The sequence below is a fragment of the Diorhabda sublineata genome, chromosome 1 (assembly GCF_026230105.1).
Source record: "Diorhabda sublineata isolate icDioSubl1.1 chromosome 1, icDioSubl1.1, whole genome shotgun sequence".
NCBI lineage: Eukaryota > Metazoa > Arthropoda > Insecta > Coleoptera > Chrysomelidae > Diorhabda > Diorhabda sublineata.
The window spans coordinates 32931861-32959489 of NC_079474.1; the positions used below are offsets into that span (position 1 = coordinate 32931861).

The 27629-nt window shown below is 32.5% G+C and overlaps 1 protein-coding gene across 11 annotated transcripts in view; it reads left to right on the plus strand.

Moving 5' to 3' along the window:
- LOC130443429 (PH and SEC7 domain-containing protein) overlaps positions 1–27629 on the plus strand; it is a 57128-nt gene that overhangs the window by 11973 nt on the left and 17526 nt on the right. For 3 of the 11 annotated variants that reach the window (XM_056778050.1, XM_056778086.1, XM_056778076.1), the window contains exons 2-15: positions 12968–13034; positions 13135–13188; positions 13249–13379; positions 14652–14942; positions 16331–16549; positions 19375–19705; positions 19793–20154; positions 20288–20520; positions 22502–22695; positions 22755–22947; positions 23871–24040; positions 26905–27154; positions 27215–27359; positions 27439–27582. In XM_056778050.1, coding sequence (XP_056634028.1) covers positions 12968–13034; positions 13135–13188; positions 13249–13379; positions 14652–14942; positions 16331–16549; positions 19375–19705; positions 19793–20154; positions 20288–20520; positions 22502–22695; positions 22755–22947; positions 23871–24040; positions 26905–27154; positions 27215–27359; positions 27439–27582 — 2784 coding nt within the window. The remainder of the gene's footprint in view (positions 1–12967; positions 13035–13134; positions 13189–13248; positions 13380–14651; positions 14943–16330; positions 16550–19374; positions 19706–19792; positions 20155–20287; positions 20521–22501; positions 22696–22754; positions 22948–23870; positions 24041–26904; positions 27155–27214; positions 27360–27438; positions 27583–27629) is intronic. The other 8 variants (XM_056778067.1, XM_056778092.1, XM_056778101.1 and 5 more) reach the window with 5 other exon arrangements.

A 27629-nucleotide genomic window follows, 5' to 3' on the forward strand; every position in this document is an offset into this window, starting at 1 on the left:
AATTGTTCCCACGCAAGAATTACGACATGGATCTCAATAAATAGTAAATTTGTCGGTGCAAAATCCGGACAAAATGTGGTACGAGTTGAATATCACCAAATTCTTTAGCAGTATGTGTTAGAATTGTCTTGTTGTAAGAGAACTCGCTTTCACCTGGATATTTCCCCAATAAAACCTCTTTGATACTTCGGAGTAGTGTTTGAAGAAGTTTAAGCGTCATTCCGTGGTAGTTTATGAAACATGGATCCACTGGTACACACAAGAGACCCAGAAACAGTTTAAACGGTGGACGAAAGAAAGCAAAGTCTGTTCTATCGACTGAAAAAGTGATAGTCGTCGTTTTCTGGGACTGTGTTATACCGGATTACTCGATCGATTCGACGCCGAATTGGGGAAACGACGATCTTATTTGAGGAAAGAAAGGATTCCTTCGCCACGATAACGTTTCGATTCACAACTACGCCCTCGCAAAAACCAAATTAGGCCATATTTTCCCCCGCAACTCCCTTTTATTTCCAAGTTTGAAAAGAAATTCGAGTCTAACGAAGAGGTCATCACCGCCACAGATTTTCACTTTGTAGATCTCGAGAAAACGTATTTTTTCATAACGGTTGTATGCCGAGAACTCGTTGGACTACCCTCATAAGTTAGGATCTCAAGTTTAGCAATAGGCTAAACTTTCAGTTTTGTTTCATCTCGAAGTTTATTAAACTAAGCTCAAATACAAATTGGAAGGTCCTAACCTTAAAAATTACGGATTTTAAATACTCTTTAGGGATGAAAAATCCAAAAATCCTTTCTGAGTTATTGGTTATAGTTTAAATGTCAAAATTTCATGATAATAGTAGATAGATACTTTTAGTAGTTTCGGTTATAATATGATCAATTTATCAGAACATCTTTTTTATACAAGGGTTGTCTTTTAAGTTTACTTTTCGAAATATTCGCAGGGTTATTGGGGCCAACCTGACAAGGTCCAAGCTTGAGGCGTATCAGGATAACCCTATTGAAAATGAATTAATTTTCCATCATCCTGATCATGTCCACATAAGAAACCTCCCAGGGTCAAATGGCTAGGTCCACAATAGGATCAAATTAGGTCTATCCTAGTGAAAATAAAATAATTTTTCTTCAGGCTTTCTTGTTTGTGTCCATGCGAGGAATCCTTAGTGGAAAAATCCTGATAAAAATTTTATAAGGTACTTCTGATCAGGACTAAATGAGGTAAATCTAATCAGAACCTCATTAGAGTTTTGCGTTGCATCGTCATCAGGTAATTTGGGGCATTTTCGTGGTTTATTACATTTTTAGCGAAATGCGCAAACTACACATTGTCTGAAAAAATGTCTCGCGATTTTGTTTATTTAGAAAGCTTCTTTGTTAGTCCTTATACGGGAATTCAGTGAGCCAAGCTTCTTAATACTATAATTTCCCAATAATTTATTTTTTGCAAGCTTAAAGTGAAACAGAAACAAAAAAATTGTTTTATTCCTATTCAAAATATTCGCCCTGAAGGTCTAAACATTTTTGAATACGCTCACACCAATTCTGGAACTGCAATGAGACAATTTCTAAATTCGTAAACAACTCGTTAACGCCACCTATTGTTCGACTGTAAAAACTTGTAAGGCAACCCTCGTATATTGTTTTTAATTTCATAATGAATTTAAAGGACTAAATCGTTCGGAAACAGGAGAACAATGAATAGAATTTCATTTAAATCCTCTTTAATATAAATTTATCTTTAATCGAAACGACTAATAATATAGGCTGTCCAGAATTCAATTAATCCTACCTTGTATAAAAGTATAAATTTATTCGTCGCCCGTAAAATGGAATAAGACAAAGATTTATTATTGTCTGTCCGTTTGAAATGCGACTTGTTTAATAAGAAAATTGCTACTAATAAATAATTAGCATAAACACATAAAATGTGTAAAGGAAATTTTGGTTTACGTTGACACGCTTTTTTTCGTTGTTTGCTTAATTAATGAAGGGATAAACAACTTATTACGCCGCATGCGATATTCTAATTGTAATTTTTTTATTACTTGTAACATTTAAAATAGCGACACCTTTAATTATCACGCCATGTTTTGTTGATATACGAGTTTCGGCAACTCATTTATAATTTTACGTCTTCGTTCTTTATTGTACCCCAAAGTCATAGCGAAATTTCTATCACTTCCTCTTTATACGAGGGTTGCTACTCAAGTTTCAAGATATGGCAACGCTGATGTGAATATATCAACATTGGAACATCTCAGGATTACCTTATTGAAAAGAAAAATGACAAGGTCCACACTAGGTTGATTCTAGTGAAAATAAACAAATTTTTTTCAGGATTTCCTGTTTGTGTCTATGCAAGGAATCATTACTGGAAAAATCCTGATAAGAATCATCAATCAGGTTATCGGGATCTTACAAACAATTCTAGTCGGGGAGGTTGAATCTAATTTAGTTTCGATGTTTTTCTATGGCTTTAGACGTGGATGAAACCAACAGTAATGTCGGAATAATTGGAAACGTCGTTAAAGTTTCATTAGAGTAACGTAGAAAGATGAATTCTGAATGGTATTTGTTTGCCAGAAGTGTTTGACAAAAACTTTGAAACGAATCGCGGAAGAACATCTCAAACAAATAGTCAAAACATCGAATTGATGGATAATCCACCGTACAGTCCTTGTTTGGCACCCAATGATTTCTTATTTCCTCAGATCAAAATAAATGACGAGTCGACGTTTTTTTTTATATCTGAAGAAGCGGTTGATGCGTCCAAATCAATGGAGAATATTTTGAAAAACAATAAATCCACATCCAATTATAAATGTTTGTTTTTATTTCTCTATCTCGAAACTCGAGTGGTAGCAAACATTTTTATCAAATAATAAATTAAAGTTGTACGTGCCACGGCATGCGTTTAAACAAAAATACAATTTTTTCACAGTTTTTAATCGATTACCGCAACAAACGACATGTTACGCGGTGAATAAATGAAAATGTCGTTAGGGTAGGGTGCAATTTATGAGGCTGTTTCGAATTTGCAAATCTCATTGTTGTTTTTATACCAGAACTATTTAGTCCGGGAGCCGGCAATCTCTTAAGACCCGTGATCGCGGAATTGCAAAATTTTTATATAAATCGATAGCTATTAATTAGAGGAACAAAATGCGACGATATATTTGACTGAAAAAGTAAGAAAAAAAATTATTATTTAAAAAAAAAGCGAAAATGTTTTCCCGTCACTGCGGATTTCGTTAAAAAACGGTCTATTCGATAGAAAATTTTATGAATTAATGAAAAAAAAAATCGGATTACCAATTTTCTCCAGCCGTAAGGGCCCGGCTTACCTATTTAAAGAGTGTGATCGGGGGATAAAATTTCCCCATCATTTCGGAGAACTTTTTTTTCCTTTAATTTGCTCATTTTTATGTAAATTTTGAAAATATCGTGCCTAAAAATATCGCGCATACCAATTTTATTGTATACGGACTTGATTTTCATCGATGGGAATAAGCCTTCGATTAAATCATTTCACTCTGTAATAAGCGTCCATATAACAATAAATGTTATTTATATCTTAAATTTAATGTTGTAAAAAGATAAATAGAATCGAAGGAAATATAAGAAATTTTTTTTCGAGTTCATTTTTATTACATTTGATTAAAATATCGTATCAATTTATTAATTTAAGACAATACAATAAACAATTGTTTATACTAAAGCAGAACATAATTATTATCATTCATCTAAACTATCATCATCACAATTATAATGTTCTTCGTCCTCTGATTCGTAATATTGTTCATTATTTTCATGTTGACTCAGAATTTCTTCAACGTTTATGATTTTCCGTGAAGGATTCAACCGAATATGGATGGTAATTATTTTTTAGACGACGCCAACTGAAAGTTGTTCGTTCTGTATTCATTTACATACCGAAAGTTGCGTTTTGAGTGTTCCATGTAGTGAAAGTGACAGATCAGTACTGCAAAACACTTTTGGAACGCTCTGGAGTACACAACTTTAACTTCCTTAAATGTGACTCTAGCCACTTCAATGTTGACAGTTGACAGTTTCACTTCGATGATTTTGCATAACCTTAAATTTTTAATTTATTGAAATTATTTGTTTTATCCCAAGTTTTGTCTAAATTAATGGATAACAATGAATGATGATGAAAAAGAAAAAAATCAGCGATGACGAGTTACTTGAAAATCCATGCCACCTGATCTCACCGAAGAAAGGAATGCGGCCGTTCTTATTTCGTTGTAGGATAAATCTCGTGCAAGGTACGAAAAACACTTCGAGCTCTTTATGAAGTGGTGTCACCAGAAAAAGGCGAAAAACCCCACGGAAAACGTAGCGCTTGCTTATTTTTCAGAAAAATCTAAAATCTGGAAAAGTTCCACTCTATGGTCTACATTCTCGATGATTAAAAGTAATCTCGCAATAAAACAAGATGTTCACATCAACAAATATCCAAAACTGATCAATTTCCTGAAGAAACAACAAAAAAACCAAAAACTTGTGTTGTGTGGTTGTCTTTTAGATTTGTCTAATAATAGCTGTGGCAGATGGATTACGACGGGATGAATTAAGAAAATTAAAATTCAAATTTCTTTCTCAGCTATCATAACACCAAGTGTTCAACCCAACTTGTGGGAATTCCTACCTTTAATACGACACTATGTAATATCACAATATCCAGAAGATTATACAAGCGACTGTTTTAGACGCACCTCAGCGTCCCTTTTAGCCGATACTGGCGCAGACCTTCAGATGTTGAAAAGGCATGGTGGGTGGGCTGCTTCCACCGTAGCGGAAGCTTATTTAGATGACTCAATAACAAACAAGATTGAAATTCCTAACAGAATACATTCTTCCACCACAAATACGAATCAAGCAACAAATTCTATCGAAGACACAAACACATTTACAGAGATTATTTCGTAGCAATCTTTTTTTAAAATTTCAGTATATATTATATAATCATAAAATTCTTCAACGGCTATTTTTATGTTTTCTTCTTCTTTTTTGTATTGTAATAAATACGTTTATCTTTACGTAAGGAATTAGGTTTCTTTCCACAAAACGAAAATCCTCTTCAGATAAAATCAATTGATGTTTTTTTAGTTTTAATAATCTTTGTACTACTATATTAAAAAAATTGATGATTTCCATTCCGAGTCCGTTCAGGCGTTCTACCCAACCGATTTGCTTAATTTTTTTTTTCAATGAAAGGTATTGATGCACAGATCAGCCATCAACCATCGGATTTCATCTAATTTTCACCATTCTCAAGTTATACTCAAATGCGATTTCCCCCTGTACATTACTTATGGGAGTTTTTCACATACACACGTTCTATCCTCAATATCTCAGGTTCTATTCAAGATAGAGACTTCGTTTTGATTTAAGAACACTCGCTGAAACACCTTCTTTCTTTTGAGTTTTTGAACACTTGAATCGGTTGAGTTGGAGAGGAGCTAGGTGCGGACATTCAATGTGGAGTTATGGATTTTTGTAGATTTTTGGCAATTTTTCTACAATCAAAGATCTATATCTCAGGTTCTAATATAGCTACAGAGTTCGTTTTGGTTTAAGAACACCTGCTGAAACACCTTCTTTCTTTTGAGTTTTTGAACACTTGAATCGGTTGAGTTGTAGAGGAGCTAGGTGCGGACATTCAATGTGGAGTTATGGATTTTTGGCAATTTTTCTACATTCAAAGATCTATATCTCAGGTTCTAATATAGCTACAGAGTTCGTTTTGGTTTAAGAACACTCGCTGAAACACCTTCTTTCTTTTGAGTTTTTGAACACTTGAATCGGTTGAGATGGAGAGGAGCTAGGTGCGGACATTCAATGTGGAGTTATGGATTTTTGTAGATTTTTGGCAATTTTTCTACATTCAAAGATCTATATCTCAGGTTCTAATATAGCTACAGAGTTCGTTTTGGTTTAAGAACACTCGCTGAAACACCTTCTTTCTTTTGAGTTTTTGAACACTTGAATCGGTTGAGTTGGAGAGGAGCTAGGCGCGGACATTCAATGTGGAGTTATGTATATTTGTAGGTTTTTGGCAATTTTTCTACATTCAAAGATCTATATCTCAGGTTCTAATATAGCTACAGAGTTCGTTTTGATTTAAGAACACTCGCTAAAACACCTTCTTTCTTTTGAGTTTTTGAACACTTGAATCGGTTGAGTTGGAGAGGAGCTAGGTGCGGACATTCAATGTGGAGTTATGGATTTTTGGCAATTTTTCTACATTCAAAGATCTATATCTCAGGTTCTAATATAGCTACAGAGTTCGTTTTGGTTTAAGAACACTCGCTGAAACACCTTCTTTCTTTTGAGTTTTTGAACACTTGAATCGGTTGAGTTGGAGAGGAGCTAGGTGCGGACATTCAATGTGGAGTTATGGATTTTTGTAGATTTTTGGCAATTTTTCTACATTCAAAGATCTATATCTCAGGTTCTAATATAGCTACAGAGTTCGTTTTGGTTTAAGAACACCTGCTGAAACACCTTCTTTCTTTTGAGTTTTTGAACACTTGAATCGGTTGAGTTGGAGAGGAGCTAGGTGCGGACATTCAATGTGGAGTTATGGATTTTTGTAGATTTTTGGCAATTTTTCTACATTCAAAGATCTATATCTCAGGTTCTAATATAGCTAGAGTTCGTTTTGGTTCAAGAACTCTCGCTGTAACACCTTCTTTCGTTTGAGTTTTTGAACACTTGAATCGGTTGAGTTGGAGAGGAGCAAGGTGCGGACATTCAATGTGGAGTTATGGATTTTTGTAGGTTTTTGGCAATTTTTCTACATTCAAAGATCTAATATAGCTACAGAGTTCGTTCTTTTCTATTATAATGATTTCTGATACTTATTTAATGGATTCGATGCAAGCGAAGCCGCGGGTAAAAGCTAGTTTGTTGTAAAAACTCTTCAATATATTGTTTAAATAAATAAATCTATCTTCTTTAGTAGTATTATTATAATATATAATAAACAATCCTTTATAAATGATGTTTTTTATGAAATCATCTTCTTTTTTATGTTTAATTACCATTAAATCTATACCTCTTGTAAGTATAGCGTTATCTATGTTGTCAAATTTTCTAAATTTCTTCCATATTATTGTGTTTTCTTGACTGGTAATGTTTTTGTTTTCAATTTATCGTTACCTAATTCTTCTAATATAATATCTAAAATTACCTCAATACGATATGGCAACATGGTAAACAATAATATTGGAACTTCATACACGTTATTTATAAGGAATTTTTGCATCAACATCTAGTAGATATATACATATTCCATCTGCATCCAATCCAATAAATACTAATAATTGTCCTGGAGGTACAATCAACATTATTTTTGCAAATAATTAATAAATTAATATTGACATTGCAAATATCATTAAGTACATTATATCGTTCAATACATAAAATGTTTATGATTCTCTATTATTTATTTTCTTTCCTCAGTGTAATTGAAAAAGTTTCGGATCTTATGCGTCGTGTAAAAAATGTTGTGTACGCCGCGGCTGAAATACTACTTTGTTGGACTCGTTCAACAAAGTAGCATACAAATAACTATTTCCGATAAATTTTTCAGTTTCGTCATCACTTTAGACACCTTCTGCTACATCGTCTATTTCTGTGTCTAATCTGTGCTTAATTAGAGAGAGTATCTAATTGAAGATTTCCTCTGGGTCTTGAGAGAGGGAAAGCTCATTCTCTTGCACCGATGTTGTAGCAATAAAAATCCAGCTTTCTTGAAGCAATTCTTAATCGTGGCTTTATTTCGAGCGGAATTGATCCAGAGAACAGTATTCAAAGCATTTAATAGAGCAGCTGTTGACGATGCCAACGTATGCCCAGAGGTTCGTGCTTTCATGATAACCCATTCCAGAAATTGAGCTCTTTGAAGGACTGAATAATGCCTTGGTTCCAACGTTGGGGTTTATATGTGTTTGGAGGCAAAAATTTCAACTTTATATTTGTAATCTTAGATAAGCGGAGTGCATGATAAAGAAATTTCTAGAAACCAGTTGAAGAACAAACTAGAAAAGATCAGATTCAAGAAAACATCAGAACAGAATAACAGAAATGTGTAACTTGTAGACGGGTTTCAGTTTTATTGAGTTTCTTCGGTATAAGGTAAATACTCCCTCGTCCAAAATCGAATCTGTAGAGGCTATGAGTGTTGCTTAAAAAGTTACCAACCCCTACTTGAAAATATCAGCACGTATCAACATAAGTTAATGAACGAGTAGATACTGTGTACAGAGAGTAAAGTTTTCGGCAGCTCAAACGTGTTGAGCGTGTCAGGCGGCCAAAAACTCCATCAAATGATACTGTACGACTATAGGATTAAGGTTAGAGACTTAGAAGAGAGCTATCAGCTTGTCAAAAGAACACATTTGTTATATACGGACGCAGGCGTGAGCTATTCACGCGTTGGGTGTCGAATTTGATCATTTTGGACCAAAAGTGCGTTCGAACGGACATTTCTTAGATCTTATTGACGTGGATCAAGCAAAATGAGGCAGATTTTTTGCCAAAAAAGTCAAAAACGGTTCCATCGACTTTTCTTTCCCGCCAGATCACACTCCGTTGGCCTTGCAATTCGAATTACTTCACCAGTTATCGTGTTTTCCAGAACTAACCCACAGCGACTTTTATCTATTTTTTATTTCGTAACTTCAAAGTTTCACTAGCAGAAGAGGGATTTTCAGGTTAGAGTATCTCTAACATTCTGAATGATAGGGTGAGATGCTTAAAGGGATATAAAATTAAAAATTAAAAAAATAATAAATACTAATAAAGAATTTAACAGAAAATTCCGAATTTAATACTTGTAATTTGTTATTTACGCTTTCTAAGTAAACAAGAAATTTCCTTGTTTGGTTAGATGTACCCTTCGTTATTTTCTTTGTTCTATTTCCTCTGAGAATTACAAACAATTCCTTTCTGACGATGACGTCATGTCCGGGTCGACGTTACGTGGGTATAAAATTTTTCTATTTTTAATAAAGTCCAGGTGGAATCGGTACAAGCACTCTGACATAGAGGAAGACAGGATAGGGGAGAGAGGGCACTGGACGAGTATATCGTGCACGTGGTATGAGGGTAGGCGACACACCCCACGAAAACTAATAAAATATGGGAAATTTAGGAACAAGGCGAAACATTAGTACTAACCATTAACAGGTAATGTAATTACAAGGGATTCTCAAAAAGTTTTATTAAAAACAAAGTAAAATAATACAAAAAAAACTTGAATTAATGTCCTTCAAAGTACTCACATTAGAAGGCTTGTTTGTATGTTTGTTAAAAGTAAATTTTCCATTTTCGAAAAGCCGTATGTTGCTAAATGTGGCGAGTAAGGAGAGTGTGGACAGCAGGAGGCTTCTAAAAACTAGCGTTGCCCTCTTTTGTTGAAAATTTTTCTTTTACACTTTTACACTTTTTGTATAAGCAGATGTATATTTACCAAAGAATTTCGATTCCGGAGTTCATATTTTAGAAAATCCTACCTGCCTCTGTATTTGTGTTGAAAGTACATTTTACATTTTCGGAAAGATCTTGTCACATTGTGCTAAATCTGTCGAATAAGGCGGGTGTGAACATCAGAAAGGATCTAAAAACTAGCGAATCAAAGCTTGGGGCCGTTGGACCTCTTTTCCGCTTTTTTTTGCTCACAATTGTTCCGTAAATTCAAACTCAAAACATGTCATACGACTGCTATTTGAGTTATTTATTCAAAAATAAGTTCGTGTCGCCATCTTCCCATTAGAGCAAAGTGGAACGGTCAATTTTGAATGATACATCAGAATTTGTTTGCCGGAATTATTCGGAAACATCTTCTTCTTCTTCTTCTACAAGTACCATACACTTTGCAGCGTGTAGGTGTTCTCTTGTTCAAAACGTCCAATCTATTATCTGAAGACAAACCTCTTCTACACGACGAAAAATTGTTGCCGTACCCTGAATTCGACACCAGTCTCTTATATTCCGTAGCCAGGAATGTAGTTTACGCCCTGGTCCTCTCCTTCCGTCGATCTTTCCCGTATGGGCTTGAGAGTTGAATATCTCGTTCCTCACAGGACAGTTGTTTAATAAAGATCAGGGAAACTAATAGGGGAAGATGAATCATTCTTCACCACGACAATGCGAGCTGTCACATATTAATTCAAACAAAAACGTTTTTGAACAGTCTAAAACATCGAATTGATGTGGCATCCGCCGTACAGTCCTTGTTTAGCACTCAATGATTTCTTCTTTTTCCCGCAGATCAAAAATAAAGCGCGTGAAAATGTGTATTGATCTTAATGGAGAATAATGCCCCTGCGATTGATTCAGCATTACGTATTTATGTTCTTTTTCATTTATACTATTATCGAATGTTTACTACATGTCTATATTTCTGATTATTAATTAATTCGCCATTTGGACAAAAAAATATTTAATAATCCCCCATACTATAAAACCAAGTTTGTTTACAACTGAACGAATAAGGGTCAGGTGTTTGTACGGGTTAAATAGAAAAAGGGAATTGAAGAAAAAGATATGAATGCAGCCCAATTGCAGACAAATAAAAGTTTTAATAATAAGAAATTAAATCTTATAATCGATAATAATTTATTACGTTTTTTTTATGTTTTTCCCTTTTTCTATACACGAAATGATAAAAATAAAGTTGAATTGTATACGAGAAGCAATTTTATTTGTTTAACCCATTATTCAATGCCCAAATCTTTTATTTACATCAAATACTTTTGAAATTATTTTTATCAATAAAAAAAGTTATTAATCCATATATATATATATATATATTCATAGTTGTATATTTTATAGTTAAAAAAACATTTCGGGTGGGGTGAAACATTGCATTTCTTACATAAATAAATTATTATTTGTTATATGTCGATTCCCTTTTCACGATTAATTGGTCGATCAAATCGATTCCTCCCATGTGAACTAGAGTCATTTGAATCGAGATTCGATACCGATTAGCGGATTTTGGGGCACTAGAAAACAATTTTAACAAAACAGTAACGATATTATTGTCATTTCATCAGCATCAACAGCGACCACAAGAGTACACTCGAGTAGTTCGAGTGGTGCCTTTCGTGTAGAGATACCACTGGTTATTTGTCATGATATGAGAATTTAATCCTTTAGTTGTTTTATACGTTTTGTTTGTTTGATAGCATCACCTGTACTCGGAATTTGTTGTTCTACTGTTTTAATTTGTGTTTCGGCTAGTTCATACGTCTACAGCATCCTTCAAGGTTAGTTGATTCTTGTTCTATAATTTTTCACGCAAATTTTTTTACTATCCTACTGACTGCGCCATGATGTTATAAAACAATTTTCATATTCAACCTTTATTGCATTCGAGTTTAGAATTGTCTCTTGATGTTGTTAAGGAGACCAAGAAACAGATCAATCTTATGGTTAGGTTGAGTTTACTTCAGCTTCGAATAGGTTAGGTTTACTTTAGCTTCGCTTCGATTACGATTTGGATTAGGTTAGGTTTACTTTAGCGTCGAGTCGATTAGATTGACGTTGGTTTTGATTAAGTTAGGTTTACTTTAACTTCGATTCGTTTATGAGTAATTATTCGGTTATATTTACTTTAGCTTCGATTAGGTTAGGTTTACTTCAGCTTCGAATAGGTTAGGTTTACTTTAGCTTCGTTTCGATTACGATTTGGATTAGGTTAGCATCGAGTCGATTAGGTTGTCGTTGGTTTTGATTAAGTTAGGTTTACTTTAACTTCGATTCGTTTATGAGTAATTATTCGGTTGTTGTTTATTTTAGCTTCGATTAGGTTAGGTTTACTTTAGCTTCGTTTCGATTAGTTTTTGTTGGCTTTTGGTTAGGTTAGGTTTACTTTAGCTTCGTTTCTATTAGGTTTTGTTGATTTTTGGTTAGGTTAGGTTTACTTTAGTATCGATTAGGTTAGGTTTAGTTCAGCTTCGATTAGGTTAGGTTTACTTTAGTTTCGATTCGATTAGTTTTTGTTGGTTTTTGGTTGGGAGGTTTACTTTAGTTTCGATTATATTAGGTTGACGTTAGCTTCAATTCGTTTATGTTTAATTATTCGGTTAGGTTTACCCTAGCTTCGATTAGGTTAGGTTTACATCAGTTTTGATTGATTGACCTGTGTAGATTGATGGTTTTTTTTTAGATAAGTATGCGCAGTTTGTTTAAACGAGGAGTCAAACGACAGATACGAAAACTTAAGAAGTTTATATACTCAGTCATGGATTTATTTACTTGTTCTCGTATCCTTAACTGTCGGTGACATGTGCTGTTTAAAACAAATTTCATTGAAAATCGAGGTAAATTTTAAATTTTTCTTTTGCGACTAGTCTATTTTCCGTATTTGTGAGATGCGGTCGTTTTGCTGATGCAGTAGTTCAAATGTAACGTAAAAGGGGCGAAGTGAAACATCTCGTTCTGACGTTCAACTTGGCTGTGCACCCGACAACCAACCAGTGTTCGTATCGATGACTCACGGACCCAGAGTTAGCAGTTTGGATCAATGAATCTAGCGATCAGCCTTTGAGTGCTTCTACAGTGAAAAGGAGACTGAGAGAAGCTGGACTTTTTGGAACGGTAGAGTGGGAGAGAGTTTTTTATGTAGTGATGAGTCAAAGTTTGAGGTTTTTGGTAGAAACGGTCATAATTTGGGGGGGTTTTGAAGAAAGAAGGCTATAAAAAAATATTAAAGGAAGATGTAGTACGTTCTACCCAGCGCCTGATCAGTAGAAAATTTATATTGCTTGCTTGACAACGGTCCTAAGCAATAAACGAAGCTGCGCAAAGTTAAAAAAGTCAATGAAATCCTCTTCGTCTTTTTTTGAGCAGGTTCGCCTTCTACAATCCGCTCTTAAAGGTCGAAAATTGAGTGTTTTAGTAAAAATTATTGTTTTTCTTGTTACAGGTAGAAGTTGGAGATGTAATTTTAAAAGTTAACGAAACCGATGTGATACGATTTAGTACGAAAGAAGGTAAATTGCATGAAGTCAATAAATTCTAAGCAACTTTTCTATATGAAATTTTAAACACGCTACCGAATTAATTAATTTAATTTTTATATTTCCCGTTTAGTTCTCAAATGTCTGCGACTATCTTCAGACCCAGTTACGTTGAAAATTAAACGAGGTAATAATGTCTTATTTCCCATCTTTCATAATTCTTTCATACACATTTTATTATTTCTAGATCCAAAAATCAAAGCGACGGTCCACAAACATCTTTGCGATATAGAAAAAACCTCTAAACTACCCGCTGTTCACACTACTAACATAACCTCACTTTCTAATTCTAAGAAACCAGAACCGGCAGTTCATAAGGTAATGTTATCAATATTTATTTATAAGAATAACAAATACTTAGTTTTATATCGACATATTGATAGAAAAAGTTCAATATATTATCGTAAATTAAATATTTCGTTGCTATGGATTGGTTGGTGTTGTTGACTTGAGTTATAATAAACAAAATACACTAAAACTTTTTCTATTCTCAAAATTGATGCGAAAGTCCAAACTATCATCATTAGATTACTATAAAACAAGTCTTATAAAAGGTGCGGCTGGTAAATAACGAAACTGAGTAACTTTCAATGTGAATATCTCACGCAGTACGCTTGCAGCTTTTCTCACAGCTTCAACTGACCCCAATTTTATTCACTTCAATGTAGGTTTCACCTTAGGAAACAGATAGAAATCGTACGAAACAAAATCAGCGAATTAAGGCGGATGGTAGTACAACGATCTAAAAAATGAAGTCGATATGAACCTTCGGACCACGTCATCTGTGAGTGCCCTGCACGGTTTAAACACTTGGACAAGCCTCATAGCTTGAATCATGACATCAAAGGGTTCAAGTCAAAGCGCCTGATCGGCTTCTCAAACGACATCTGAAATCGACACTCTTCTTATTAATGAAATTTGAAAACGAAAATTGGTACATTTGAACTACTTTATGTTGTATGGGAGTTTCTGTTGACGCTGAACAGCGTTTTTGCATTAAAACTAAAATATAATAACGACCGAGGCCTTTGAAGAGAATTCCTGTTAGTTGTGTTAGAGATCGAGGAGATTTTGTTGTAGAAGAAAAGCAATAAATGCTGATAAATGCTTATTATATAGACCATTTGTACTGTTTGGGGGATTGAATGATTGCAAGTGAGAGTTTGAAGAGAATTTTTCTTTTTGGTACATTTGAACTACTGTGATAAATCTGGCGATACCAATCAAATTACACAAAAAAATTTCATATTGATCTCAACAAACATTGGTGTATCGGAACTACTTTATTTTGTCTTGATGATGAACAGCAATGAAACTGAAGAATGCCAGCGAAATAGGCAATCCATACTGTTTGACAAATGAAATAATTTAAAATTTGAAAAGAATTCTTCCTTTTTGAATGATCCAGAGCCAATACAAAATTCGTTTGTTCATATCGATCCCCTTTTTTCCTAAATTCGTTGTAGAATCCTAGTGAGTCAACTAGATTTGCTGCTGTTCCTGAGAAAATACTTTAGATCTTATGTAGTTTTGTTCAAGAGCTGTTCTTAAGTCAAAATTTTATAGAAATATCTAAATTCTATATTATAGACACAAAATGCTTTGGTACGACATGGTTCAACAACAAATGGTAGTTGTGCGGAACAAGAACCTCTCCTTCATCAAGACCATCACGAAGAAGATCAACTGCGACCGTTTGAGAGCGAACAAAACGAACGATTACAATGGCAACCATTGGCTGCATACACCAATGAATTCATTAACAAATCGAAGACACACGGGCAACCGAAATTCGAGGCATATATGATGACCGGTGAACATATTTTGAATATATCGAGAATGCCGCAGACTACAACCATTGTACCTAAGCAACAGAAGAAGGTATTTAATCACCTACACATATTTACTTTCAATTCACTCCACTTAACAACGAAAGATTTCACGATTTCTTTTTTATTTTCTTATTTTTATTTTTTCATTCGTTGAGGTATTCGGACAATTTAATGATAAAAACGTTGCTCATTGGGGAAGCTCTTATCAGAACGAAGTACCGGCCTAAAATAAGCTAAGAAACGCGCTCGTGGATAAATACACAGATAGATGTGAAGACATTCCACCATCCCCTATCATTCCGACAGGTCTTCATCGTATTTAGAGTCGTGGTTTCGCGACCTTCCTCTCTCCTAAGTTGTAAGGGAGATTCGGGAGTAAACCCTTTCCATTTTTATTCTTCGGGAAGATAAATTCTAATCCGAGTGGTCCTTATCGTTTTTCACAACTGTCCCCGATGTATAACTCGGCACTTTCTTATGAAATACGGAGTTACCATGAGGTACCAGTCACACCGGGCACCAGGTATCTCACAGGTCATCGCTGTCGTATTCAGCGATATCTAAAACCTCCACGAAGTATATATTTAGTCAATTTAACAACGAATTTATACAGGGCTCAATGAAATGACGTATAAACCAGCCATCTCGGACACCAGGTACCTTATAGGTAATCGCCGTCGAGATATTCGTGATCAGCGATCTCGAAAACTCACAGGATATATATTTGGACAATTTCATAACGAATTTTCAAAGAGGTTCTAGAAGACGAAGTAAATGTCGGACACCCTGGGGGCGAAATATTTTTAAAATATTTTCAAAAATCTCCCAAAATTTCAAAATAATCCATATAAATGTATAGTTTAAGATATAACCTCATTTGGTTATTCCCTTCTCTTATTTTTATTCCGAAAATTGATTTCTATTTAAGGAAAAACTGTTGGTACAAATATTTTTTGAAAATCTTCATCATAACCTCACAAAATTCCAAAAGAATCCATCCAACTGTATGGTTTATGACGTTATCTTATTTGGTTATTGCCTTCTTTCATTTTTATTCCCAAAATTGATTTTCATTTAAGAAAAATTGCTAGTACAAACATTTTTTGAAAATCTTCATCATAACCTCACAAAATTTCAAAATAATCCATGTAACTGTATGGTTTATGATGTTACTTAATGGGTTATTCCTCTCGTTTATTTTTATTTCCAAAATTGACTATAATTTTTATATGCATGTGATCTATTATTTGATAAAATTTTACAATTCACTATATTTATTGTTATAAGTCCCGAAATTAAAAGTCCCTTAATAAGTAGAAGAGGTCTAAAATCAATATCAGTTATCAGCAAAAAAAACTACTACTTTCTGACATCTTCGAGTCCGATTAATTTCACCAGACTCTTATTACATCGATAAGTTGATAGATTTTGTTACAGATGGAGAATCTGAGATATCACAATAGTCACGCCCATCATCTAAGGCATCAACAGCATACCTCGGTACCAAACAGTCCCAACGAATCAGATTTGGGACGTAACGCTACTAAAACTGGTCCAAATTCAGCTTCTACTTCCCCTATTAGTGCCAACAAAAGAGATCAACATCAACCGTCTCCCGTTGATTCTTACAATTACGTAAGAACAAGTAGATCAGAGGTAAAGTCCTTTTAGTTTTCTTAAAGATAACGAAACTTTATTTCAGTACTCAAATATAAGTTGATGGTATAGTTATTAAAAATAACCGCAAACCTGGAAATATTCTTATTACACGTACGACACGACATATAATTAATTATCATTATTGAATATTTTAATTGAGCAAACTACCCATCAACTTATAGATTCTACTTTCTATTACTTATCCTTTTATGGATACAACTACCGTTTAAATATTAATATGGAATTATATGGGTTCGAAATAATTTGAAACGGTTTGATGGATGATAATATAAATAAAATGAATAATTGGTTTAAAATAGGTGAAGGTCTGATAGACAGATTTGTTTCTGTTGAGAGGTATTAATATATTAACGTTTTAAATGTTTTTTTTTACAGATAAATTGATTTATGAACCATTAAGCAAACTTAACATCAATCAATTTCGGTTAAAGTATAATCACAAGTAAATCAATAGTACAGTGATTTAAATAGAAAATAATTCACTGAAAAGATATTGAAACCCTAGATATTTTTGTTTTAGCATTATCCATTTTATATTATATTTATCTATATATTTATTTTATATTATAAATATGGTTTTTGATTCCTCTAAAGTCATTTAAGGAGCCAAAGGAATATAGACTTGTGCAACATTGTTCTGATTTTAATCCTTTTAGTTGTTATCATACTTTCTCAACTGAAGACCCAGTCCATGTAACAGTATGGTCTTTTTAATTGATCCGTTTGAGAAAACATTTGCTGTTACAAATTATGTTTGATACTTTTTATCATAAACTCATAGTTTTGATATATTCAATGTTATGAAGGCGTTCTTATTGGTTTGTTTTGTTTTTAAAAAGGTTTCGATTCAAAAATATTCAAAAAAAAGATTTCTATATTTACATTTTCACTTTTTTAGTAAATTTCAATTTCAAAATATGAATATGATGTTTAGATTGTAAATATTGCTTTTCTGATCATATTTTTCAACTTGATAAATCCCAAATTCAACTTGAATTATAATGAATAACCAACATGTATTGGAAAATATTCAATGTCATAAGGCGTTGCTTTGTGTCCTAATTGGCTTGTTTTGTTTTTTAAAATGTTTACAGAAAAATATTCAGAAAAAGAGTTCTATATTTCTATTTTTTGGTAAATTTCAATATTAAAATGTAAGTATTACAGGATTTAAATGTTTCTAACCACTCTTCAAATGATTTTTTTGATAAGAAACTACAAAAAGATACTAAAAATGTATGCAAGAAATAAAAAAACCATCAGTTGATTATTTTTTGAATTTTTGTTATTTTGATTTATTCCTGTTATTCAAAGTTGATAACTTCCTTTTAGATTAAAATAATTGCTTTTAGGCTAATCTTTTTCAAATTCTTTTTGATGTTTTCCAAATTTTATCCTCATTTTTGTTGTAAAAACCATTTTACTTAAACTATAATCAATGCATTTCAAAATATGAATGCGAAGATTATACTTTGTATTCTAATTAATTTACTTTATTGTTAAAAAGATTTTGATGGAAAAATATTCGAAAAAAGACATCTACTTGTCCATTTTTACCCTTTTGTTAAATTTTTATTGGTAATTGTGAATATGACAATATCTAACTGTTTTTAACCATTTTTATTATTACTTTTTTTCAATATAAAGGGACTGTTACATGTACTAAGCCATTTTCATTCATTCAATAATAAGAAAAAAAACTAAAAATATCCAAATGAGTGCAAATGATAAGAACACCATATCAGTTGGCCATTTTATTGAATTTTTCTTTTTTTAATTATATTCGAGCTATCTAAGGTTCTAAAAGTTCCTTTTACTTTGTAATAATTGCTTATTTTATCATATTTTTTATAATTTTTGAATTTTATTCTTATTTTTGTTGTAAAAATGTTTTGTTAAAAGTATAATGAATCACCAACATATTAATCAAGATAGATTTGAAGATACACACTTACCGTCACTTAATTCTTGAAATAAGTTTCTAAAAAATTACCAAGCTCCAATGCACGCTTAAAAGTGTCTGTAAGTACAAAAAATCACAGAAAAACCACCGCAACAAAACTTTCCAAACATAACCTCAAAATAGTGAACCTCTCCCTTTGTATCAAGTACTACTATTTGTTGTTTTTTTTTTAAATATGGTAGATGGATTATTCTTCTTTTTTATATAATGAAGACTTTGCTTATATAATTACACAGTTACAAAAGACTATTCTAGAATTTCAGATCAACTATAAAAACAAAAAAAAAATGACAGATGAAATTAAAAAAAAAATGTTAAACATTCAAACATTAATTTATAAATTTTGTTTTGTCTTATAATAATGTGAAACGGTAAAGATAAAAACAAAAATACTGTTTGTACAACGTCTACCAACGTTTAGAATGTAATTTCCCCAAATAAACGAGCAGTGATTTCATTCACACTTTTGACATACAGCTACAAATACGACACAAATATTAAAATTGCTCAACGAAGCGACTCTTTATTAATAATTTTGTATACATAACCTATAAAATATGTCTTGAAGAACATTTAATTATAAAATAATACACAAAATAATTGTAATTGTAACCCGCAACTATTTGTTATTGAACTTAATACTTATTAAAGCATCTAGTGAATAAAAAAATTATAGATGCTCAAACGATAAAATTAACTCTCACAGTGTTGCCAAATCGAAATTATCACGTTAGATTTCAGATTTTATTGATGATAAGTAAAATAACAAAACATATTATGAATGAAGTTGTCAAAATAGTTACGTACTCGATTATGACGTCATTTATTTTCTACTTAGGACCAACTTCAAGGTCAAAACGATCTTTACAACGTGAGCGTCGCCAATTCGGAAGCAGACGAAGATGTTACGAGCTCTCTGAACACGTTACTCGATACACGACCCGATTCCGCAACGGGAAATTGTAACAGCGACAGCGATCGCATCGTTTGGACTTACAATGCACCGATTTCCGATCAACACAAATTCGCTCATGCGCTATCGAACGGAAGTAGCTCTTCGCATAGCAACGCTTCTCCGACATCTTCGAGTCCGTTACATTCTACCGGATCTCCCGCTTCGCCTACTTCAGTGTCTTCCTCTGTGATGTCCAGCCATTCAGGTATTTCAGGTATATATATATGACATAATCACGTGATTACCTAGTTATTAAATTTTTTTGGAGTGAATAATTATTTAATTGTAATTTTTTTTGTAGGATCAAAACGAACTCCATACGGTCTTTCTAATGGACCTACGGGGCAACTACCGGGAGGCGGCGATTACAGTGTTTCAGAAGCGGTATCGAATATTTCCAGTCCAGATTATCATGACGATGATATAGTCGGTTTACGAGATTGCGTTATGGAAATTAGTGATCATAGTGATAGTGACAGTACTTTGTTAGTGTCAGAACCTCGACAGAGGCATGTTAGAGTACATAACAGTAATTCGATGGGTAGTGGTAATTCGGACGGTAGTGATCATCGAATTGTGATACAAGTGAAAGGACCCGATAAGGATAGACATAGACAGAGTGATAGTATGTCGACGTTGAAAGAAGATAGCGATAGTTATCAGGTGATTGTGTTTTTTTTTGTGACAAGTGTCATGTTTATTTTAGTATTACCACCGGGAGCTTTAATTTATCATTTTGTAGTGTTGCATTGTGGTGTATAAAACAAATGGTTGATGGGTTAATTTATCATTTTAGGTATCGAATGACGTATTACAAGATTTAGAACACGAAGAAGACGGTTTTCGGGAGATATCTAATAATAAATCGTCTCCGTTATCTTCGGAAGATGAAAGTGATGTAGAAAGTCTTCATAGTTTTCACTATTCACCTAAAGCGGTCGATATGCCTTCCGCTATCAGACTTGCGAAAAGGTTGTATAGTCTCGATGGTTTTAAGAAATCTGACGTTTCTAGACATCTTAGTAAAAAGTATGTACATATTCTGAATTTTTTTTAGATTATGAATGATTTTTTAAATTATTTAATATTGTTTACGGAATTATCTGTAAAACATTTTAATGATTTTTTTGATCAAGTTATTAGGTCTTAAAAGTTTAAATTTCTTAGTACTTGAATCCGTCAATTACTATTACATACATCAAATTTGAAAAAAAAAACTTCATTCTACAGTGAATTCGACCAAGTTTGAAAAAGCTTCCGCTAAATTTTGATACCCCTGTAAATTAGAGTCAAACACAATTAACACGACAAATTTAAAAATTTTGAAAAACTTTTGCCAAATTATAAGGGACCTTCACAAAATTTGTAAAAACTCGCCAAATTTTGAAAAAGCATTCGTCAAATTCATGAAACTTGATACGTTGCAAGAAGCTTCGTCAAATTTTGATATTCCTGTGTATAAAAAATTTGGAAAAACTTTGTCAAACACAATGAACGCGAAAAATTTCAAGATTTTGAAATTTCGTTCGCCAAATTTTAAAGGAACCTCCACCAAATTTCCAAACTCGCCAAATTTTGAAAGAGAATTCGCCAAATTTTTGGAAAAATAGCTGCTAAAGTTTAATCTAAGTTCTAAAAAATTTTGAAAAACATGTATATTGAAAAAACCTTCGATATATTTAAAAGAAACATCATAAAACATGCTGAACTTTCGCGAAATTTTAGAGAAACCTTCACAAAATTTGAAAAACTCGTCAAATTTTTAAAAAGCATTGGTCAAATTCATAAAACTTGATACGTTGCAAAAAGCTTCATCAAATTTTGATATTCCTGTGTATAAAAAATTTTGAAAAACTTCGTCAAACACAATGAACACGAAAAATTTCAAGATTTAGAAAAACTTTCGCCAAATTTTGAAAAAGAACTCCACAAATTTATAAAACTTTAGATATTGGAAGAAACTTCGCCAAATTTTTGGAAAAATACTCGCAAAATTTTGAAAATCTCATATATTCAGTCTTTCTGCTAATATTTTAAAAAATCGTGGCTAAAAATGGGAAATTCGCCAAATTGATAAATATGTACATTAAAATGTCAATTATTAAAAAAGCATTCTCCAAGTTTTGAAATCCTCATATATTGCCACACATCGCCAAATTTTAAAAGAACATTCGTAAACATTCATAAAGCTCCAAATATTATCGTCAAATTTTAAGAGAACACTCGCCAAATTCATAAAATTTCATATATTGAAAGATCTTACGCCAAATTTTAAAAGAATCTCGCCAAATTCATAAGATTCCACATTTATATTAAAATATTTCACGCCAATTTTTGAAAAAATACTTGCCAAGCTCATAAAATTTAATATATTAAAAGATCCTACGCCAAATTTTAAAGAATACTCGCCAAATTTATAACTCTTTATATATTTCGCCAAATTTTAAAGAATCAAGCCAAATTCATAAGATGCCATGTTGGTATTAAAAGATTTCACGCCAAATTTTGAAAAATTTTTGCCAAATTCATAAAATTTCATATATTAAAAGATCTTATGCCAAAATTTTAAAAGAATACTCGCCAAATTCATAACACTTCATATATTGAAAGATATTTGGCCAAATTTTAAATGATTACGTACCAAATTCATAAATCTTTATATATTAAAAGATCTTTTGTCAAATTTCTGGAAATCCCAAATGTTAAAATTCTTAAAACTTCAGATATTGAAAAACATTGCCAAATTAAAAAAAACAATCGCCACAACTGATTAACTCACTAAGTTTCAAGGGCATCAGTTGAATTGAAAGTACCTTCACCACATATTAAAAGAACACTTTGCCAAATTTTTAAAAAACTTTATTCGAATTGGCTAAATTTGAAAACAACAGACAAAATTTCAAAGTTTTAAAGGACATTCACAAACTTTAGAAATATATACTTATGTATTTGAAAAAATCAATGTTTCTTCTTTTTTGCCAAGATTCTATTTGAATCAATTTTTTTCCAGTAACGATTTTAGTAGAGCAGTGGCAGAAGAATACCTGAAATATTTTGACTTCGAAAAAGATACCTTAGATATAGCTTTAAGAAAGTTCCTGAAGCAGTTCTCTCTCACCGGCGAAACTCAAGAGAGGGAACGAGTTCTTGTTCATTTTTCCAAGAGATATTTAGACTGTAATCCCGGATCTTTCAATTCTCAAGGTTCGAAAACAACATTTTCCCGTTGATAAAACAGAAATAAATTTTTTTTGATGTTCTAGATGCCGTACACACTTTAACTTGTGCCATTATGTTGCTCAACACAGATATACACGGCCAAAATATAGGAAGGAAAATGACTTGTAACGAATTCATAGAAAATTTAGCTGGTTTAAACGAGTGCGAAAATTTCCCGAGGGATGTTTTAAAACAGTTGTATCACGCGATCAAAAATTATCCTCTGGAATGGGCGTTGTAAGTAGCCAGTTTTTTCCACAAATATTACAGAATTCAAACCTCGACCAACTTGATCTAAATGTCTTTATGCAAATATTTTCCATTTTTCCAATTCTAAATAAGACAATTTAGCAAAAATATCCAAGCTTTTAGGTCCAGGTGTTGAAGAGAACCAGAATTTAATCCCTACATCTCTTTTACGCTTTTTCTTCATACTATTTTCCATCTAAATTTAATTGTAGTCCCTTTTTGAACTCTTAATGTTAGAAAAATATCAACTGTTTTAGGTCTAGGAATTATTGAGCAGGATAATTCATGATTCAAATCTGTTTTTAGGTTACTTTTGCTTTCCTTGATACATAATGTAGTCTACACTATTCCTTTTCCCTCTTATTTCTGTAAAGATACCACTTTCAACCCCCTTCTGGGTTCAACCAGGCTTGTTTGGTCTAAACTTACTCCTTTTCCATATTTTTATTATAAAAGTTGCATCCACTTTCAACCGTATTCCAGTTTCTACTAGGCTTTATCTAACATAGAACTTTTGGTCTATATTGTAAGATACTTCCTCTTCATATAGTTTTTTGGTCTAAACTATCCCCTTTTCAAAATTACTACTCTGAAGATTGCATCCACTTTCAGTTCCTCTTTCAACCCTCTTCCAGTTTCTACTAGGCTTCATCCAACAAAGAACTTTTGGTCCATATGTGTAGGATATTTTCTCTTCATACAGTTTTTTGATCTAAACAGTCTCTTTTTCCAAATTACTATTCGAAGACTTCCAGTTCCACTTTCAACCGTCTTCCAGTTTCTACTAGGCTTTATCAAACATGGAACTTTTGACCTATTTGTGTGGTACACTTTCTGTTCATACATTTTTCTTCTTCCTTATTCATCTTACTATGTTGAAGTAATTATAGTATCCTAACTTCTAAATTTAGGGATGAAGAACCCGAAGAAAGAAATAGTGTACAAGTTCAACCCAGAAGTACGGATAGCAGTAACATTGGAGGTAATCCTTTCCTTGAGATACCAGTTATGGCTAATGCCGTTGAATACAAGAAAGGATATGTCATGAGGAAATGTTGTTACGAAGCTAACGCCAAAAGAAGTGAGTTTTGTTCAATGGTTTTCACAATAGCTTTATAGAAAATTGTTCCCATTAGTTTAAATCAGTAAAGGGTTGGTATAAAAGAAACCGAAAAAAGTTAAAATATACTTTTATATACTTGCTTAGAAATAGTTCATATGGACCATGTCGTGAGCCGATATCAATTATGGTATGAAACTTGATTGAAAGTAGTTCATATGAACAGTTTTGTAAGTCAACATCAACTATAATATTAAGATTGTTTGGAAGTAGTTTAAATGAACCATTTTAAATTCAACATCAACCATAGCATTCAGCTTGCTTAGAAGTAGTTCAAATGAACCATTTTGTAAACCAACATCAATTATGGTGTGAAACGTGTTTCAAAGTAGTTCAAATGAATCATTTTATAAGTTAACATCAACTATAGCATTCAGCTTGTTTAGAAGTAGTTAAAATGAACCATTTTGTAAACCAACATCAATTATGATGTGAAACGTATTTCAAAGTAGTTGAAATGAACCATTTTATGAACCAATATCAATTGTGATGTAAAAAGTGTTACGGAGTAGTTCTTATGAACCATTTTATAAGTCAGCATCGATTAAGGTACTTCCTATTTTTAATTTGGTATTAAAAATCAATAAACAAATGGAAAAATAGGGAGATCAATAGAAATGGGGTAAATATTTTTATTAAACCAATTCAAAATTTCAAAACTTTCATAAACAGTTTTGGAAACATTTTTTCCTGGATGATCATGAACCTTTAGATGATTCATAATGTGTGGGGACCTCTGTGTGTTTTTAACTAATTTTTAATGTCATGTAGCAGAATCGAAAAGACATTTCGTTTGATTATGTACTTGATGCTTTATTAAGTCCCACATGGAATCTTTCTTATATGTATAAAAGCTTCCATACTTAACCTAAAAATATTTATAGCTTCATCTTTTATGTGAATTGCTACTTGTTTTAGTCTATAAAAAATTCATTTTGATTACATAACCTCACCTTTTGATGATTTCTTGTTATCTTCAAATATCTAATTTTACTTCTACCTGCAAGAATTTTTTTGATAGTCCAATAATAATGGGGTATCAAAATAAAAAAAATACTCTTTAATTTGGACGTTAATTGTACTAAAATATTTATTTATATTTTATTGGTATTCCTTATTTTGTTTATATACAGGTAGGTGAATATTGTGTTATTTTGTTTAATTATTCTGTAGCTTTATTTTTTCTAAAAAAAATCTGAAGGATCAAAATGGTATGTTAAAAAGATATTGTTTGTTGTATCTCTTGATTTAATTTCTGGAATATTGCCTCCATTTTATTTTTTTATGACAACCAATGTATTTTTCATATAATAATGACACAATTTTTTGGTATGAGATACTACACCCCTTTCATTTTTTTTCAATTCATATGTATATAAAAAACCCTTTTGTACCTTATATTGAAAATTGATGACAACATAAATAAAACCAAAATAATAGTAAAGAACAAAAATCAAAACCACTGATATATATTGATGTCACGATTCCCTGACACCCATTAATATCTATTGTGCCCTTGCCTCCAATCAATTTCCGATAACTGTCCCTGAAACTAATAGTTTATTCCCGATCCTTTAATGAATTCTAACAGTTTGAATAAGTCTTCCTGAACTATCCAGCTTGCAAAGATTCTGTAATGCTTTGGATTCATCAAGTATGTGGATAAATATTTCCTCTTCTACTTCACATAATCTACAATTGTCTCTTCAGATCTTCTCTTATCATGGTTTCCTATTAGTACATTTTCATTAATCAGTCCTCTACTGGTTGGTCTAGCAACTTCAGCTCAGTCTTCCTGCTCTATCCAGTTTGCTATGATTCTGTAATGCTTTGGATTCATGAAGTATGTGGATAAATATTTCCTCTTCTATCTCACATAATCTGCAATTGTTTTTTCCATAAGTTTTAGATTCTTGAAATGTCCATTCATGCAGCAATATACTATTAGAACTTCAGTTAAAACTTTTAATGCAGATTTGATCTTGTTAACTCATTCTCTGGATCTCTTCTGGTCATAGTTTAATAGTACATTTTCTTTATTCAGCCCTGACTCTATTGGTTGGTCTAGCAGCTCCAGTTCAGTCTTCCTGCTCAATCCAGTTTGCTAAGATTCTGAAATGCTTTGGATTCATGAAGTATGTGGATAAATATTTCCTCTTCTACTTCACATAATCTGCAATTGTTCTTTTCCACAAGTTTCTTGAGGTGTCCACTCAGATAGCAGCATCTTGCTAGAACTTTTAATGATTTTTATTGAGGCATTCTTTGGATGGATCTCTTCTGCTCATATTTTTCCAAAAGTATATTTTCTCCCCTTAGCTATAATTAATTAATTTTCGTCGAACAAGCTCAAATTCTTCTACTGATAGCTGATGCACATCAGTTAGTTTGAAAGGGACATTGCAAGCTGCCGCTTCATTCTTTATTAGTGTTCACTTTGACTTCAATTATTTTTTGCAAAAAACTTTTAATCAAGTCAAAATTAATGAAAAAAAAAATAACGTTAAATACGTTTTTAGAATGCTTAATAGATGATTCAGAAATAAATTTGTACTCTGCTTCTGTATGAGTCATAGGCAATGAGAAAATCCTAAATCTACAACTGCACCAACGCAAAATTATTAGTCTCTGAAGATGATGATTTATTTATCGAAACGTCAGACACTATAATTATGAATTTTGTTGTTGTCGTGTTCAGTAAAAAAGTATATGAAAATATTTTTTTGAATATTGTGAAAAGTGACGGTTTCTAATCGATAATCCCTCAACTGAATCGCCCATTAAGCCTGCAAAGCATGTTGCAATACAAAATAGCTGTTTCGAAGGCCTTTGCTGCATTTTTTTAGCACCGTTTCACAAACGTAGCTGGAAGATGTTTTATTGCACACTCCGAGACCTGGTGCTGTATTTACACAAGGACGAAAACGGCTTCAGGAAGAATCAGATGGGGGATAATTTACATAACGCCATCAGGATACATCACGCGTTGGCTACCAAGGCTTCGGATTATACCAAAAAACAGTACGTCTTTAGATTACAGACTGCAGATCAAGCGGAATATCTCTTTCAAACTAGGTACTATAAATAAATTTCTAATGCAAAAATTTTTATATTTTTCTTCGTGTTTTTTAATAGTGATTCAAAGGAATTGCAATCTTGGATAGACACGATCAATTTCGTGAGTGCGAGTTTTTCAGCGCCGCCGTTGGAAGCAGCCGTTGGTTCCCAGAAGAAATTCCAGAGGCCGTTGCTACCATGCAGTCACACTAAATTATCTTTGGTAAGGTTTCGTCCCCATTTAGATGATGATTTTTTTTTTTTTATTCGGAAAATGAAAATCGTTTTTATTTTTTCTGTAGAGAGAACAACTAGCGGATCATGAGGAGAGAGTAATGAGACTGGGAGCTATGTTGGATGATCATCGGAAATCTCCACCAGAAAAAGGATCAAAATCACAAGTCATACAAAACTATAAGGAAAAGGAAACTTATCTAACTTATGAGGTTCGATACCATCACGTTTATATTAATTATTTATTTAATTATTGTTT